Source organism: Erithacus rubecula (genome assembly GCF_903797595.1).
Source record: "Erithacus rubecula genome assembly, chromosome: 23".
Classification (NCBI taxonomy): domain Eukaryota; kingdom Metazoa; phylum Chordata; class Aves; order Passeriformes; family Muscicapidae; genus Erithacus; species Erithacus rubecula.
Genome location: NC_136675.1, coordinates 6839917 through 6857141, shown reverse-complemented (window position 1 = coordinate 6857141; position 17225 = coordinate 6839917). Strand labels below are relative to the sequence as shown.

Sequence of the window (17225 nt, the reverse complement as noted above, 5' to 3'; positions counted from 1 at the left end):
CCCAAGCCAATTAGGGGCCAACGAGCCCCTTGTGGGTTCGGAAAGCTGCTTAGGGCATTACAGTCCCTCCGTTCCTGTGAATCCCCTTAATCGAGTCCAGAAGCAATTAGTTAATCAATGTCACCCAGGGCAGGGCCAGGTCGTGTCTGGGTGGGGGCAGTGCCCGAGCCCGGCGCTGCCCAGCCCTGTTCTCCTGCCAGGTCTCGCTGGCAGAGCCCCAAGTGCCCGAACGGGAACAATTTTGCAAGATGTGCCTGGCGGCTCCAGCACAGTCACTCTCTGCACACGTGAGCCAGGGCGGAAGGAGCCCCCAAACAGCTGTGGGGCTGCCCTGGGTGGGGAGGAGGGGGTCAGTGCACCCCGACACCGTGTGCCTGTCCAGGTGTCACACACCCATGTACCTGTGCATCCGTTTATCCACGCACCCCTGCATCCCTGCACGCCCACACCTGCACACCCAGGTACCCCCTGCAGCCCCCCCACCCTGCCCTGTCCCCCATCCTGGCCCATCTGTGCCAAGGGTCGGGTTACCCTCTGCTGGCACAGCTGCCCGTGCTGACAGCTCTCCCTGTGGCCAGCACTGGCCACTGGCCAGCCAGCTGGGCATCGTGTCCAGGGCTGCTTTCAGCCAGGACTGTGTCACCCTCTGCCCCTCCAGCCGTTTCTGGGTCAGCTTTTGAACCCCAGCAGCGGAGCCAGCTGGGTCATGGCTGTGTTTGGGGTCACAGAGGAGCCCCCAGGCCCTGCCTGGGGAGGGGACACCCCGCTGGCATGGGGGCTGCATCTCCCCAGAGCTGCCTGTCCCCTCCAAGCACGCAGGGAGCCACTGGCGAGGTGTTTGCACCCCAGAAGTTGTTTTGGGTTGGGGAAAGGGACAAACTGTACAAGCCACCCCCCTGCTGCAGCTGGCCCAGCCCTGCCTGATTTCTGAAACCATCACGATGTCCCAGTGACCACGGGGCTGCTTTTGCCCCTCTGATGCCCCCACTCTGGTATTTTGGAGCCCGTGCTGCTCTCAGGACGTGCCCCACCTTGCCCGAGGGGCAGCGCGTGTTTTCCCTGTTTACCCCGCAGCTCCGGCACGGGCGGGCAGCGCCTCCTGGACAGCCTGTGCCCGTCCCATCTTGTTTACCGGGCCTGGGCGATGTCCCAGGCCGTGTGACAGGTGCTGCGCTGTCCCCGACACCCGACACCGCGGCGGGACCGCGATCCGCGTGACGGGCGGCGATTCATAAATAGCGGGGCTGGGGGCGCCGGCAGCGAGAGCGCTGAGAGGAGACAGCCCCGAGCAGCCCATGGATTTCCAAGCCGGTATCCTGCAGGATGGCAGCCCCATGGAGAGCCTGGAGAAGCAGCTCATCTGCCCCATCTGCCTGGAGATGTTCAGCAAGCCCGTGGTGATCCTGCCCTGCCAGCACAACCTCTGCCGCAAGTGCGCCAACGACGTGTTCCAGGTGAGGAGGGCTCCGCTCCGGCCCCACGCCGGGCTGGGGGGCACTGGGGTCTTGTGGGGACACTGATGGACCCCCCTGATGTCCCATCCAGGCCGCCAACCCGTACTGGCAGAGCCGGGGCAGTTTGATCTCGGGGGGCCGGTTCCGGTGCCCCTCGTGCCGCCACGAGGTGCTGCTGGACCGGCACGGGGTGTACGGGCTGCAGAGGAACCTGCTGGTGGAGAACATCATCGACATCTACAAGCAGGAGTGCTGCAGGTGGGCAGGGGGGCCGTGCCTGGGGGGACACGGGGACGGGGGGTCGGGGGGAGTGCCCCTCCCGTGCCCCAGCACCAGCGCCGGGACCCCGAGGGATTGAACCCGGGGGTCTTTATGCCCAGTAACTGTCGGGTTTTGCCCTTTTCTGACCCAGAGATATTTAAAAATTTTTTTTTTTTTTTAAATTGTAGGAAATACATTTCTCACAAGTATCCCCAATTCAAATATTTTCCCCGCTCCAATCTTCCTCCCTCGACTAAAATCTTTCTCCCGTGACTCAAAACTTCCTCTCCCAACCCATTTCTCCCCTCTGTCCAGAGCAGTTTGTGCCTCTGGCTGTCCCCAGCGGGGTATGGCGGGTCCCTGGGGGGTTGGTGACAGCTGGGCACGTCCTGCTGCTCCCCAGTGCTCTTGCTGGAACATTCGGTGGGAGATAAGATGTGTGGGGAAGGAATCCAGGCTCTGCTCGTGATAACAGGCACTGAGGCTGATAAGGGGCAGAGGGAGAGGTTGGGGGGGGGCCCAGAGGGTACAGGCATGAAGCTGGGGGGGACAGAGGGGTCACAGGCTCTCGAGGCAGAGCTGTGACCCCGGCCAAGCTCCCTGGACCGCTGTAAATATTGTGTGAGAGCCATGGGGACGGGACGATGGCACGTGGCAGGTGGCCGGGGGGTGGGGGGCCGGTCCCTGTTTCAGAGCCTTGGCTTGTCCCCATGTCCCTCCTTGCTGTGGATGGGATGATTGAGCTGCAGCCCCTGTCTGGGACCCCCGGGGCTTTCTGGGTGTCCCCACCCCGATCACACGATGGGTGACAATAAATCCAGGCAGCACAAGGCTAAAATTAGGCACTGGTGCAGCGCCTCTGGATCGCAGCCCCCCCGTCCCCAGTGCCACCCGCTGCCATCCCAGTGCTCAAACTGGGACGTGCTGGGGTTTACAGAGGCGCAGAGCTTGGTGGCTCCCAAAGGCGCAGCTGTGGGGTTGTGCCAGGATCCAGCCTTTTTCCTGGGGACCTGATTTTGGGATGACAGTGGGGGTGACACCGCAGCGGGGACATCACCCTGGTGTGGATGTCACCGTGATGGGGACATCACCGTGGCTGTGCTGCCCTCTCCAGCAAGCCCCTGAAGAAGGGGGAGCACCCCATGTGCAAGGAGCACGAGGACGAGCGGATCAACATCTACTGCGTCACCTGCGAGGTGCCCACCTGCTCCATGTGCAAAGTGTTCGGCGCCCACAAGGACTGCGAGGTGGCCCCGCTGCAAACCGTCTTCCAGGGACAGAAGGTGCCGTGGGGGGGACCCGGGGGGGCTGTGGGGGACACTGTGCTGAGCTGGGACAGTGACAAATAGCAGCAGGACTGGCTCACGGGGTATTAATAGCCCCCGGGTGACTTGGCCCAGGAGACAGGCTATATTTAGAGCAGCCGTGGCTGCTGAGGGATGTGGGGGAGCAGAGCTGGGGACAGGCAATGCCCAGCCCGTCCCCGTGTTGGGGTGGGAGAGGTTCCTGTCCCCACAGGAGTTCAAACTTCCTCTCTCTGTGCCTCACCAGACCGAGCTGAACAACTGCATCTCCATGCTGGTGGCGGGGAATGACCGCATCCAGACCATCATCTCCCAGCTGGAGGACTCCTGCCAGAGCACCGAGGTGAGGAAAGGGGAGAAGGAGCCCCCCAAAAACCCGGGGTTGAAACCTGCGCCGGGCACGGCGGGGAAGCCACGAGAGGTGACATTCCGGTGGCTTTCCCCGCAGGAGAACAGCGAGGCGGCCAAGAGGGAGCTCTGCGCTCGCTTTGACGCGCTGGCAGCGCTGCTGGAGGAGAAGAAGGCGGAGCTGCTGCAGCGCATCTCGCAGGAGCAGGCGGACAAGACCTCCTTCATCCAGAGCCTGATCTGCCAGTACAAGGAGCAGCTGGAGAGGTCGAGCCGGCTGGTGGAGACAGCGATCCAGGCAGCCGAGGAGACCGGGGGGGCTGCTTTCCTCATGGTGAGACCCCCAAGCCTGCCCCCACCCCACTGCTGCCCCACGGGGTCCCACTGTTGGGGATGAATTGGGCTTCACTCACCTCATTCTCCTCCCTCTTCTTTTCCTTCCCCTTCTCTCTCTCCACAGAATGCCAAGCAGCTCATAAAAACGTAAGTGCTCAAATTGGGGAAATCTGCACGATCCAAGCCCCGCGGGCAGGGTTTGGGGGGTGTGGGGGATGCCCTGACCCCCTGCCCTGGTGCCCCATGCCCCCAGCTCAGCCAGGGGACAGGGACACACACAGAGCCATGCTCTCCCTGCCCAGGATCGTGGAGGCCTCCAAGGGTGGTCGCCTGGACAAGATCGAGCAGGGCTATGAGAGCATGGACGCCTTCTCCGTGAGCCTGGACCACCTCACCGAGGCCGTCCACGCCTTGGACTTCGACCCTGGTAATTGAGAAATTGAGCCCCCAACGCCCCTGTACCGACCCCCACCCAGCTGGTGGCACCCACTGCTGCTCCTGGTGGCTCCTGGTGACCTTTGGTCTCTTGTTTGCAGCAGATGAAGATGAGGAATACTTCGATGGGGAGGAGGAAGAGGTGGAAGAGAACGCAGCGCCCGAGAGGACAGTGATGGGTAAGGGGCAGAGCGCGGCTGAACCCAACTCCCCAGGACCCTCCAGCACCCACCGGGGAGCTTTGGGGGCTTGGGCTCTCCTTCATCACCCCATCCTCTCCCTCAGCAGCTTCCCTGTAGCCACAGCAACGTTGCCGGCGGCAGAGAAACGCCCCCGGGCACAGGATGTCCGGTGATGGATTTGGGATGGGAGGGACACACGGCGGGACCGGCAGCCGGCGCCTGCTCCAGCACACGACACTTTTCTATACGGGTGCAAATAGGACAAATTCCGCACGTTTTATAATTCCCTTGTTTTGTATATAATTGTCACGGATTTGAAATTTGTGTATTTTATAAAGAAATCTGGTGCTTCGGATGGTTGTTTTTTTTCTCGCCTCTCTCAGCTCCTCAGCCCCGCAGTGGGGATGGGTTTGCCAGGGTGGTGCCACCTCCGGTGTCCCTGCCAGCCCCCGGCGTGACAGAGGAGTGCAGCTCTTAATTTCCAGCCTCATTAGCACCTCTGGCAGTGCTGGCAGCCGCCCCTGGCCGCCTGCCCGGGATGTAACAGGTCGGCACCCGGCAGGATTTATCTCCTGGGGGTGGGATGCCCGGTCCAGAGCTTGCCCTGGGCTGGAGATGTGGCACGGGGTGGGCTGAGGATGCTCCAGGCTGGGCCAGCCCCCGACATGGGGATGGTCTTGGCATCGAGCTGCTGGTTTGCTGCTGACTGAGCTCAAAAATACACCTTGGATGAAAAAACACACCATAAATGCAAATACACATCCTAAATGCACAAGTACCCCATAAATGCTTTTGTCCTGCAAAAACATAAGTCCTGCTCAGCAGAGGCCGAGGGGGAAACTGAGGCAACCCCCAGATCTGAGCCACAACTGCAATTAGCCCCCGATTAATTAACTCTGCTCACTCAGGGTGGGGGGAAATGGGAAGGGGGGTCCAGGTTTATCCATCACATGGCTGGGTCTAAACTGGTGAGTCCCAATGGCTCCCCAAAGCAGGGAAGGGGGGTCACCGTGTGCCTTTGGAGGGGCCTGGGGGTGTACCATCCCCCTGTGCCTCGGGGGCTGCACCCAGGGGGGTCGCAGAGCGATTCCCCCCTCCCCAGCAGCCCCCCGAGTGGCGGGCGAGGGGGCCCAGCCTGGGGCAGGCTCCGCGGGCGCTTTGCAGCCGGCTTGGCCGTCCCTCCTCCAGCCGGGATTTGCACACGAATCCCGGCTCTTCACACGGGCCGAGGCCACCGGCTGCCACCAGCGCCGGCCACACGCCGGGGTCACCGCGCCGACCCGCAGGACGAGGAGGAGGAGGAGGAGAGGAGGATGGCGCCCGGCGATGAGAAACGGCACCTCCTGAGCCAGGGCACCGGCGGGTACGGGGGTGCCCGGGGGGGCTGGGGATGTCGTGTCCCCTCTTTGCTCTGCGGCTCCCGAGTGGGGTCCGGCCGGGGAACCGGCGGGGGGGGAGCGCTCAGGGTCCAACCCGCCCCCCCAAAAACCCCCCAGCCCCAACCACCGCTTTTCCCGGCAGGTCCTACGTGGGGGCTGCGCTGAAGGACGGGCACAAGGCGGAGCAGGGGCAGGCGCCCGCCCTGGAGCTGGGGACGCGGCGTGGCCACCACTGCCACACGCGGGGGGCCGGTGGCCACCCCGGCCAGCAGCAGCGGGCGCGCAGGAAGCTCTACCTGGCCGCCGGCATCTGCCTGTTCTTCATGGTGGGGGAAGCCGTGGGTGAGTGCTGGGTGCGGGGTGGGGTCACCCCGAGTGCCCCTCGTGTCCTGATCCCCTGCTCTGGGGGCGGCCACGGCTCCCTGTTGGCTTTGTGCGGCTCAAAACACCCCGTGGGACCCCGCTGTGGGCCGGGGTGAGCTGATGTGTGCTCGGCCCGGGGAAGGGCCCTGCCATGTCCCCCCGATGTCCCCCGATGTCCCCCCGATGTCCCGTGTCCCCAGGGGGGTACCTGGCACACAGCCTGGCCATCCTGACGGACGCTGCCCACCTCCTGACGGACTTTGCCAGCATCATGATCAGCCTCTTTGCACTCTGGGTGTCCTCACGCCCCCCCACCAAAACCATGAATTTCGGATGGCACCGGGCAGGTAACACCACCCTGGGGATGCCACGGGAGACCCCGGGGTGCTCTCCCCGTGCGGACCAGGGGCTTTGGGGTGCCCTGGGGAGGTCTTGGCACCATGAACAAGTGCAAGGAACTCCCCGGAATGAGTGCTGGGTGCCCCCCCTGTGCCCAGCACTGCGGGGAGCCGGGGATGGTGCCCGGGGTGGCACACAGTGAAGCAGCAATGTTGGGGGTGGTCTCCCCGCAGAGATCCTGGGAGCCCTGCTGTCCGTACTCTCCATCTGGGTGGTCACGGGGGTCCTGGTTTACCTGGGGGCGCAGCGCCTGCTCACGGGTGACTACGACATCGAGGGCGGGGTGATGCTCATCACCTCCGCCTGCGCCGTGGCCGTCAACATCGTGTAGGTACAACCCACACTGCCCCTGTCCCGCCCTGCTGTCCCCTCCCTGAGCCTGCCGGGCCCCGCGGTGTCACCTGCGCCCTGCCCGCAGGATGGGGGTGGCTCTGCACCAGACGGGCCACGGGCACAGCCACGGGGGCGAGCAGCCCAACGCCAGCGTCCGCGCCGCCTTCGTGCACGTCGTGGGTGACCTGCTGCAGAGCGTCGGCGTCCTCATCGCCTCCTACATCATCTTCTTCAAGGTCGGGGTGGTACCGGGGGCAAAGGGGGTGTTGAGGACACGGGATAGGGTGAGACAGAGAGTCCCGGTGAAGATCTGGGGTGAGGTGACACTGCCGGAGGGGCCTCACCCCGTGCCCCCCCTCCAGCCCGAGTACAAGTACGTGGATCCCATCTGCACCTTCCTCTTCTCCGCACTGGTGCTGGGGACAACGCTGACCATCCTCCGTGATGTCCTCCTCGTCCTCATGGAGGGTACGGACCCCCCCGAGGGGGGCACTGGGCAGCGGAGGCACCCACGGGTGCCCTGTCCCCGTCCCTGCAGCTGCCGCGGCTCTGTCCCCGCAGGGACGCCCAAAGGGATGGATTTCAACGCGGTGCGGGAGACGCTGCTGGCGGTGCGGGGCGTGGAGGCGGTGCACAGCCTGCACATCTGGGCGCTGACAGCGGCACAGCCCCTGCTCTCCGTGCACATCGCTATCAGTGAGTGTCACAGCCGGGGACAGGGGGACATCGCCATCAGTGAGTGTCACAGCCGGGGACAGGGGGACAGCGCCACCAGGGAGTGTCACAAATGGGGACAGGGGGACAGCGCCACCAGGGAGTGTCACATATGGGGACTGAGCCACCAGTGAGTGTCATAGATGGGGACAGGGAGACATTGCCATCAGCGAGTGTCACAGAGTGGGGGACAGGGGTACAGCGCTATCAGTGAGTGTCACAGCCGGGGACAGGGGGACAGAGACACCAGGGAGTGTCACAGCCGGGGGACAGGGGGACAGCGCCACCAGGGAGTGTCACAAATGGGGACAGGGGGACAGCGCCACCAGGGAGTGTCACAAATGGGGACAGGGGGACAGCGCCACCAGGGAGTGCCACAGAGGTGGGGACAGGGCTGCCAGAGCCGCTGGTCTGGGTGCACATCGCCGTCAGTGTCACGAAGTGGGGCGGGGAGGGTCGCGGTTTCCCCGCACCCCGACGTTCCCCAATTTTCGCTCGCAGACGCGGCCGCCAGCGCGCAGGAGGTGCTGGAGGAGGCCAGTTCCCGGCTGCAGGGCGCCTTCCACTTCCACACCACCACCATCCAGGTGGAGAGCTACTCCGAGGAGATGCGGGACTGCCGGGAATGCCAACCCCCCCGCGACTGACTCCTGCCCTCGCATCCCAGGGGACTTTTCACGTGTGGAAAAATAAAGCGGAGCACACGGGTGTGTGTGGGGGGATGTTGGGTCTGGGTGTTATCTCTGGCATCTGTAGGAGCCAAGGGCAGGCCGAGGGCTGTGCCAGCCTGAGAGGAGCTGTTGGAGGCCAGCCACCTAATATTCCCTATTTTTATTCAGCTGGGAGGAAAGGCAGCGAAAACGCCCCTTTTCCCTTCTCCGGGGAGCGCTGCGAGTTGCTGGGCTGCCCAAGGACTGCGGGGGACGCAGCTGCAGGGGGGCAGGGAGGTCACACACGCCTCTTATCGCTCCTCTGTTTGCCCTCGGGAGGGTGAAGGACTCTCCCTCCCCGCAGGGCTGGGGGGGCTGCCCGGGTTGTTCCCAGGGTGCAGAAGTGCTGGAGCACCCAAAAGCTGGTGCTCCCAGTGCTCCCAGCGCTCTTGGTGCTTTCCTCACATCCCAGAACCACCATCCTACCTCTCCACCCTCCTTTATTGCACTGGTAAAACCCAATAACGAGTAAAACCCCGTCAGCAGCGCCCGCCTGGCCCCGGAGGGGGAACGGGACACCCCGAGCCGGCCCCGGCAGCCTCACGGCTTCTCCAAGCTCGGGTATTTCTTGCGCAGGACGGAAACCTGGTCCTTGAAGAGGACGGGGTCGAGGCGCAGCTGGGAGGACACCAGGGGCATGTAGCCAAACCAGTCTGCCAACTGGTTGAGGCAGTCCTGCCGCTGGGAGAAACGCCGGCTGCCGGCCGTGCCCCTGGCCTCGGCAGGGACGGAGCGCGGGGCCGGGGGGCTCCGCTGCCCGGGCGGGGGGGTCCCCGCAGCCCCATCCCCGCACTCCTCCTGCTGGGCCACCCCCTCCTTGTGCTGCTTCCGCTGGGTCACCTTGATGGGCGGCAGCTTGGTGACAGCGGCCACCAGCACGTTCATCAGGATGTCCTCGCAGGCGGCCAGCCCGTCCACCAGCTCCCGCAGCCCCGCGGGCAGGTACTCGGTGAAGAGGCTGTGGTAGTATCTGGGGGGTAGAAAATAGGGTTAGGGGCGGGATGTGACCGAGCCCCCCGGCCCCAGCAGCCCCTCCCGGCCCCAGCAGCCCCTCCCGGCCTGGTACCGGTGGTAGAAGGCGGCGGCGGTGAGGACGATGGAGAGCTCGTTGGTCCATTTGGAGGTGTAGCCCCAGCGCCCCTGCTCGGGGTCCCAGAAGTGGCTCAGCGTGGAGAAGCCCACGATACGCTCGGGGAAGCTGCGCCACACCAAGAAGGCAAAATCCACCTGGCACGAGATGGGCACGGTGTCACCCTCTGCGATGTCACCCGCTTCAGTGTCACCCTCTGCGGTGTCACCGCTGCCCCTGCAGGAGGCGGGGACATGGGGACAGCGCTGTGCTGAGCACTGAGCATCGGAGGGGCGCGGGGCCGCGGCCCCACCTCGCTCGTGGACAGGCTGGTGTCCTCGTCCAGGCTCAGCACCGCGTCCGTCTGGATGGCCTCGAAGGGAAAGAAGCGCTGGCTGAGCTGCGGGGGGAGGAAGGGCAGGTTGGAGCCGGGGGGCTGCTGCTCCGGCTCCCTGCCCCTGCCCCAGATCCCGCCCCTCTCACCTTCCTGCTGCCCTGGATGATGGTCAGCGGCACGGAGCTCTGGGGCCACGTCCCGCTCGGGGGTGGAGGCTTCTCGCAGCTCCACAGGACCACGATCTGCCGGGGGAGGGGTTTGGTGGGTTCTGTGCTCCAGCCCAGAGCATCCCAAAACCGTCTCACGGCGCGTTGGAGGGGGATAAACTCCCAGGCAGTCCCGCCTCCACCCCAAAGGGCTTGGGACACAGCTCTGCCCACCCAAAGGTGACACCATCAGCCGCCCCCTCCACCCCTAAACCCCCATCCCCTCTCCGACCCACAGGACCCGGCTCCATCATCCCGCTGCACCCCTGCGAGCTGCAGGGACCCAGCTCCTCCCACCTGGGCGCAGAACTGGGATCCAGAGACGGCTTGGATGAGCCTGAGAATGGGCTGGGACAGCGACCCTGCCTGCGAGACCACCCGGATGAAAGCCGTGAACTTCTCGGAGGGGCTGTAGCCTGAAGAAAGGGTGGGAAAGGGAAAGCGAAAGGAGAGGTGTTGTGGCACGCCCCGAGTTTGCCGTGCTCAGCCGGGGCAGGCAGGATCCTACCTTGCTGCAGGTAGTAGAAGGGAAAATCCCCGAGGTGGGTGGAGAAGCCGGGCAGGACCAGGAGCCCCCCGGGCAGCGAGTTCCAGAGGAACCGGGAGCGGGAGCGGTGAGGAGACAGCCGGTCCTTGATGATCTGCAGGAGGCCCGAGTGATTCTCCCAGCTCCCCTCTGCGAGCCTGGCAGCTGGGGAGGGGGCTTCGGGGTGGGGGGCTCACCTCCAGCGTGGTGTGCACGATCTTGTCCACGGAGGAGAAGTAGGCATCCCACAGGAACTGGGTCTGCTGCTGGAAAGCCAGCACACGCTCCGGGTGGATGCAGCGCACGGCAGAGGGGATCTGTGCCGGGGGAGCAGCGGGGTCCTCACCTCAGCTTCCCCCCAAACCCCGCCTCTGTCCCCTCCAACCATCCCAGACGTCCCAAGGGACAGTTCCTGCCCAAGGATGTGGTGCCACCCTCCCTCTGTGGGGCCGCATCTCCTCTCCCGGTTTGTGGCTGGGAAGATGCTTCCCACCTTCCCCCCGACATGAACAGTGTCCCAGGGCTGGGGCTGGAGCGGGACCCCCATTCCAGGCTGGGTCAGACCCTCCTGCTCTGCCCACCGCAGCACTGCCAGGCTCAGCTGGTGTGGGGCAGATCTGGACCCGGTACCTGCAGCAGGAGCCTCTCGCTGCCCACGACAGCGGCTCTGCCCCAGTCGATGACCTCGGCGAAGGGCAGCTCCCAGCCGTCACTCAGCAGCACCGGGATGCAGGCGGCCTGTGGAGGGACCCCGCAGGCTGAGACAGAGCCCCCGGACCCCGGTGGGAGGGGTCCCTCATCCCCCTGCCCGCCCCGTACCTGCAGGGCCTCCAGGAAGCGGAAGGAGCCCAGGCGCCTGCCCCGGGGCACGATGCAGAAGGTGGAGTTGTGCAGCAGCTCCTGGTAGTCAAACCTGGTGTGGGAGATGGGGTGGGGGTCAGACATGGCCCCCTCCCCCCCGGGAGCATCCTGGCAGGTGTGGAGCCAACCCAGGGAACATTAGGATCGGTTTGGAGTCATTTTGGCTCTGAGCATCCCCGGTTTTGTGGGAGCAGAGATCTCCTGAGTGATGAAGGGATGTACCTGGGCACCCCTTAAAGAAGGGGCGTCAGGATAGACCCCAGTGCCCTTGGAAGGCACGACCCAGCCCCTCCCACCCTCCAGCAATGACAGCCCACGCAAAGCCACCACCCGAAGCCCTGAGCCCGAAACTGCAGCGGCTCCTGTGTCGTGCCCGGACTTGCTGGGCAGGACCAGCCCTGCCTGCCCTGGCAGCGTTCGGGGAGGGCAGGGGGTGTCAGCAGAGCGGCCCCCCCGGGCCGGGCTCGCCCGTGGGGCTCTCAAAGCCCCTTCTGTGCCGTGCTGGGGAGAGGCTCAGCCCCGCCGGGTCCCTGCGGCCGCGCCGGAAAATCCAATATTGACTTTAGGTCGGGACAGACCCCGTCTGTTCCTGCCCGCGGGGAGGGGCAGCCGGTCCTGGATGGGCTGGGGGGAATTCGCACGGTCAAGTCGGGTGGGTGGGAGGCCGAAAAAGAGCCCTTGGAATGTGCTGGTCGCCGGGAGGAAGGGTGTCCCTGTGGTGCCAGGCTGGGAGCTGAGGCAGTGTCACCCCCGTGGGTGCTGGAGTGATCTGGGATGTGGGAAACCAGCCCCAATGCCAAGGCACAGAGTTTTACAACAAAATCCGCCTCTGGATGAACCTCCCCAATGCCTCCAAACGATGCCAAAACCCTTGACCCGTTAACACTCAAACTTGTGCCCGGGAAACCGGAGGGGTGACAGCGGCTCAAGCATCGCCCAGACCGCCCCACCATGAAACCAGAGCAGCGACAGCCGCATCCCCGGGGCCAGACCGGGCTGCCACCTCTCCCTGGGGACCCCGGACCCTGCCACGACCCCCGGCAGCTCCGGGGGGCCGTTCCCGTCCCGAGGGGCGGCTTCTCCTGCGGTGGGGAGGCTGGCGCCGGCCGGGCTGCGGGGCCGAAGCCTCCCGATGGAAATAACTTCTCTCCTGACGCGCTGCGGTTTCCGGGCAATCGCCGGCAGGGTTTCCTTGTTTTGTCAGAGCCGGGAGCGGCGCCCGCCGCGCTCCCTTCGCCCGGCCCCTCCGCGGCTCCGGCCGGGCGCGGTGCCACCCGCTCCGAGCGCGGGGCAGCTCCGCAGCGCTGCCACAAGCCGCCCTTTATCCCACAACAGCACCGGATTGTTTGGGGCAGCCCCTCGGGAGTGAGGAGGATGATGGAACCCCCGGCAGAGCCTTCCTCTGCTCCCCGAGCTGCCTGCACTGAGTGTCGGGGCGCCGGGGTGTCGCTTTGTCCCCTCCCTGCTGGCCTGTCCCCTGTCCGAGTCTGGGGACATCTCCCCGGGCAGGAGGGATCAATCCCGCGGGCACGGCCGGCTCTGGTGGAGGTGCCCGAGGTTTTTTGCCCGTTGTCCCACAGGGACGAGCAGGGTGGCGGTGGCTCGGGGTCACACACAGCACGCTGCCCTGTGCCACGTGTTCCCCACGGATCCTGCCCAGAGCCATCCTGGGAGAGGTGTAAATCCCCCTGTGTTTGCAAACAGCATTAGGGGATTACCTGAGCGGGAGGGTGGGGGGGAATTCTCATCCCGCTGCCCCTTGGCACAGCGTGGGGCTGACCCCACACCCCCTGTCCTGCCAACCCCACTGTCCCGCAATGCCCCGTCCCAAAATGACTTTGCTGCAAGTGCTGACCCTGCTGGGCTGGTGGCACCCTCCAGACAGGGCCATGTGGTGCCTGACCCATCCCAAAGCCCTGGCTAATCCCAGTACCAGCACCCCAGCTCCACTTTTACCTCCCAGCACCTCCTAAGACGCTTTGAGGATGATGCCCAACGTGGCCTTTCTCCATCTGCTCTCCAGCCCAGCGGCTGGGGGACGTGCCCAGGATGTCCCCAGGCAGTGGGATGGGGACCTGCCCATTATCTGTGGGATGGGGTCTGTGTTACCAGCCCTGGACTGGGCAGCTGGCTGGTGATGGGTCCCAAGCAGTTAGATATGGAAGTGAGGAGCTGGCACATATCCTTGCAGAATGGAACCTTCCAAACTCACAGAACTTTGTACTCTACCACACAATGCTGCCACCATGTCTGTTTGTGATGGGGGACCAGGGGGGACCCGCACCCACCACCACCAATTAAGCTGCCCACACTGGGACGCCCGCAGACCCGCCAGTTTTGTGGGATTTTCAGTGGAGCCAGTGAAGGGGGGATGTTTTGGGCTCATCTCCAAGAGAAACGTTTATGTTGGGGGAGAGAGGGAGGGGGGAGAAGAAAAGCGTCATTCATCAGCGTTGGGAAAAAGGGAAATCGTATTAGAGGCGGTGGCAGCGATTGCAGATAAGAGCCGCTCTCGCCAGATTACTCCAACTTTAATACAGAGCAGGAAAGCCCCGAGCAGTCAGCGCCTCGTTCCCCGCTGGGCAGTGAAACCCTCATCCATTTCAGGAGAACCCAGAACTCCCTCTCTGGAGCTCCAGCCCTCACGGAGAGAGGCAGGAATATCTGTGGGGTGTCCCACGGCCGCAGACCCTCCTTTCCCGCCCCGACTCACCTCTCATAGTCCACGTTGTCCTGGTCGCAGCGCGTGTCCTTGTGCTTCTCCCAGTCCTTGCCGTGCTTGCAGGTGGTGAGGGACACGATGTCCTTGCCGTTGTGGATGTGGTGCAGCGCGTTCCGCGTGCCGGAGCCGATGCCCGTCAGGTAGCGCTTCCCCTTGAACACTAGCAGGTATTTCTTGCTGGGGGGCACCGAGCCCTGCTGCAGCCAGCCCCTGTCCCCGCCGCGCTGCGGGTGCTCCTTGGAGAACAGAGGGATGGAGATGTCAAAGCCGGGCCTGAAGCTCTGGCTGTCGAAGCTGGCTTTGGCCAGCATGGCCTGGCCGGTGTCGAAGCCCAGCTCCCCGGTGTAGCTGGGCCAGGTGCCCGAGTAGAGGTTGAAGATGAGGTGGTTCCTGCCTCCGTTCCAGAGCGGAAAGCCGCGGATTTTCTCATCCACGTCCCGCACGTACTGGCCCGAGAGGTGGTCGCGGTCCAGCGTGTCGATGCTGAGGACGAACAGACACGCTTCCGCGGGGTTCGGGGTGTGGTAGCGGGAGCGCTCGATGGAGCTGAGGATTTTGCTGTAGGTCTCCGAGACGGGCTGGCCCCGCTCCTGGGGGTAGGTGAACACTTTGAAGCCGTGCCTCTCGCACCTGGAGAAGTCGAAGCAGGTTTCCATCCGGCATCTGCCGCGCCTGTGGACGCTCAGCCACGCCGCCCGCCGCTGCCGGGGGGACAGCGGGGGGAGGGGTCCCCATCCCTCTGCAGCTCCCTCGGAGTCTGCGAAGCTTTGGAGGAGGGACTGATCCGTCCAGCGGGGCCAGTTCCTCCGGGATTCTGCTTTCCTCGAGGAAAAGAAAGCGAAACGGCGCAGCTGATCCCCTCCGAAGAAGAAAAGCAGGAGCCAAGAGGCAAGGAAAGTCAGGAAAATGTATTTCTTCCTGGTCTGCATAGGTTCACACGCAGCCCCAGCTCCTCATCGGGCTCAGATGGGTGCCAGAGTCCGGTCAAGAGGCCGAAAGTTCCCAGCCCCGAGTGGGTGGTGGGCTCCTGGCCCCGAGCTGTCGTCCTGTCCCTTGCAGTGTGTGACAAGCGCCACTTTCTGCCCGCTCTGCCCAGGGCCGTCCCGGTGTCCGGCTGCAGAGCCGAGCCCGGTGCCTCGGTGTCCCGGCCGCTCACTTCTCCGGGCCCCCGAGCCGCGACAATGACATTTCCATCGCTTGACCCAGCTTCAAATCCCTGGAGAAAGGGAGAGGTCGCGTCGTCACCGTCCTGTCGCCGCCAGCCGTGTCACCACAAGTGGTTCCACACATCCCTGCGGCGAGACCCCCCTCCCCAGCTCCCTCGGGAATGAAACTCTGGGAATAAACCCTCCCGGAGCCACCGGCGCCCCCCTCTACCCACTGCTACCCCCGTTACCTTCGGGGAGCGGCGGCCCCGGGTGGGTCCCGGAGCCCCGATCGCCGGCTGCCCGCGGCTCCGGGCTGCATCCCCGCCGCTCCGCCGGGCTCCCGGTGCGCGGCCGGGCGGAGGAGCCGCTCCCAGGGCTGGGGGACCAGGAGTGTGCGTCCCTCTTGTCACCTTGTCCGTCTGTCCCTGCGCTGGGCTCTCTGCCCCCGTGTGCCCCCGGATGCCTGTCCAAGACCTCAGCTGCACTCCGCTGTCCTCCTGTCCTTCCCTGTGCTGTCTCCTGTCCGTCTGTCTGTCCCCTCCGCGGCTGACTGTCCCGCTGTGCCCCTCAGAGCTTTTCCCTGTCCGTCTGTCCCTCCGGGACTGTCTGTCCCCTGTCCCCTCCCAGATCTGTCCCTCGTCCGTCCGTGTGTCTGTCCCGCCCAGGGCTGTCTGTCTCCTGTTCCCTCCCGGAGCTGGCTGTGCTGTCAGTCCCCGCGGGGCTGGCTGTCCCCGTGTCCGTGTCCCCGTGTCCGTGTCCCCGAGTCCGGCCGGTCCCGGTGGTCCCGCGTGCCCCCCGCGCTCCACGTGCCCCCCCCCTCCCGCATCTGCTTCAGCCACGCCCCCTCCCCGGCTCGCCCCGCCCCCCTCGGCCTCCCATTGGCTGTTCCCGCACAGGAGGGGCCGCGCCCACGTGGGACGGGGGGTCCCGGGGGGGCCGGGGATAGGGGATCGACCCGGGTCCGTGTCCCCTCGTGTCCCCCCTGACCCCCTGTATCCTCCTGTCCCTGTGTCCCTCCATGTCCCCCCGTGTCCCCCTGTGTCCCTCTGTGTCCCTCTGTGTCCCCCTGACCCTGTGTCCCCCTGTGTCCCTCTGTGTCCCTCTGTCCTCGTGGCCCCCTGTCCCCCGTGACCACCATGATCCCCAGATCTCAGCCCCCAGCCTCTCCGTGCCCCGGGGGACCCCCAAAGGGACAGGGGCAGACATGGGGACCAGGGACAGAAACACAGCTGGGGCCACCTCCACCAGTGACACCGCCGGGTTCCAGCGACCCCTGGGCTCCAAGGACACCCCCGGGGCCGCAGGTGACCCCCAGGCAGGGTTAGGAGGGACACAATGCCAGCTCCCAACACGGCGTTGCCCACAACCCAAGGACTGTGGGGTTCGCCCTCTCGGGGGACAGAGATGGGGTCCCAGCCTGGCCTGACCCCCCAAACCAGTGAGATCTCTCGGTGGGCTGACAGGAACAGGCCCAGTGAATCCCATTAACGACGGTGCCTGTGAGCACCCTGAGCCCAGTGCGGTGACAGCCACAGAACCGGGACCCCCGGGGTGAACCGGGACCCCCGGGGTTCACCGGGAACCCCGCAGTGTCGCTGGGCTCCGTTTGAAGCAGGATGGCCCCGAACAGCCGAGTTGTCACCCACCACCTCCATCCAGGACCCTCTCCGGGGTGATTTGGGGGTGCTGGGGGGGGAGGGCTGTCCCCATTCCGGCGAGCCGGGCGTGGGCCGGGGCTGGCAGCACGGACAGGTCGGGGCTCGCCTCTCCCACCCCGTCCCGGCATCCGCGGCCACGGCAGCGCCGCCCTCGTCCTGCCCTGCCCCGCCGGCCGGGCAAGCCGGGACCGGAGCGCTGGAACCCGGCCACGGCTGCGACAGCCGCGGCCAGACCCAGCCTGCGGCGGGATCGGGGCTGGGGACACGGCTGGGGGTTCCCTGTCCCTGTGCCAGCCCCAGCCTGCAGCGGGATCGGGGCTGGGGACACGGGCTGGGGTCCCTGTCCCTGTGCCAGCCCCAGCCTGCGGCGGGATCGGGGCTGGGGACACGGGCTGGGGTCCCTGTCCCTGTGCCAGCCCCAGCCTGCGGCGGGATCGGGGCTGGGGACACGGGCTGGGTCCCTGTCCTGTGCCAGCCCCC

At 65.5% G+C, this 17225-nt stretch overlaps 3 protein-coding genes across 6 annotated transcripts; 2 read left to right on the top strand and 1 right to left on the bottom strand.

Annotated features, from left to right (window-relative positions):
* Nucleotides 1-1258: 1258 nt before the first annotated feature.
* On the top strand, nt 1259-4675 carry TRIM63 (tripartite motif containing 63). 4 transcript variants are annotated; one of them, XM_079325759.1, is made up of 9 exons: nt 1259-1454; nt 1546-1712; nt 2830-2998; nt 3267-3362; nt 3468-3701; nt 3828-3850; nt 4006-4130; nt 4243-4317; nt 4427-4675. In XM_079325759.1, exons 1-9 carry the CDS (start codon nt 1296-1298, stop codon nt 4435-4437), a joined length of 1059 nt encoding a protein of 352 aa, XP_079181885.1. In that variant the 5' UTR covers nt 1259-1295; the 3' UTR covers nt 4438-4675. The 4 variants fall into 4 exon arrangements, with proteins under 4 accessions (XP_079181885.1, XP_079181884.1, XP_079181883.1 ...); XM_079325758.1 differs by having other exon boundaries at nt 4424-4675; XM_079325757.1 differs by having other exon boundaries at nt 4240-4317.
* Nucleotides 4676-4802: 127 nt separating this feature from the next.
* On the top strand, nt 4803-8500 carry SLC30A2 (solute carrier family 30 member 2). Its single transcript, XM_079325755.1, has 8 exons — nt 4803-5683; nt 5842-6041; nt 6263-6409; nt 6635-6788; nt 6880-7030; nt 7157-7262; nt 7356-7490; nt 8010-8500. Exons 1-8 carry the CDS (start codon nt 5271-5273, stop codon nt 8153-8155), a joined length of 1452 nt encoding a protein of 483 aa, XP_079181881.1. The 5' UTR covers nt 4803-5270; the 3' UTR covers nt 8156-8500.
* Nucleotides 8501-8649: 149 nt separating this feature from the next.
* On the bottom strand, nt 8650-15893 carry EXTL1 (exostosin like glycosyltransferase 1). Its single transcript, XM_079325752.1, is given in 13 exon segments — nt 8650-9188; nt 9285-9445; nt 9601-9687; nt 9771-9866; nt 10128-10246; nt 10339-10471; nt 10554-10673; nt 10987-11094; nt 11176-11269; nt 13931-14660; nt 14663-14693; nt 14695-15155; nt 15336-15893. Coding segments are annotated over 12 exon segments (2283 nt in total). The 5' UTR covers nt 14869-15155; nt 15336-15893; the 3' UTR covers nt 8650-8758.
* Between the last annotated feature and the right edge of the window lie 1332 nt (nt 15894-17225).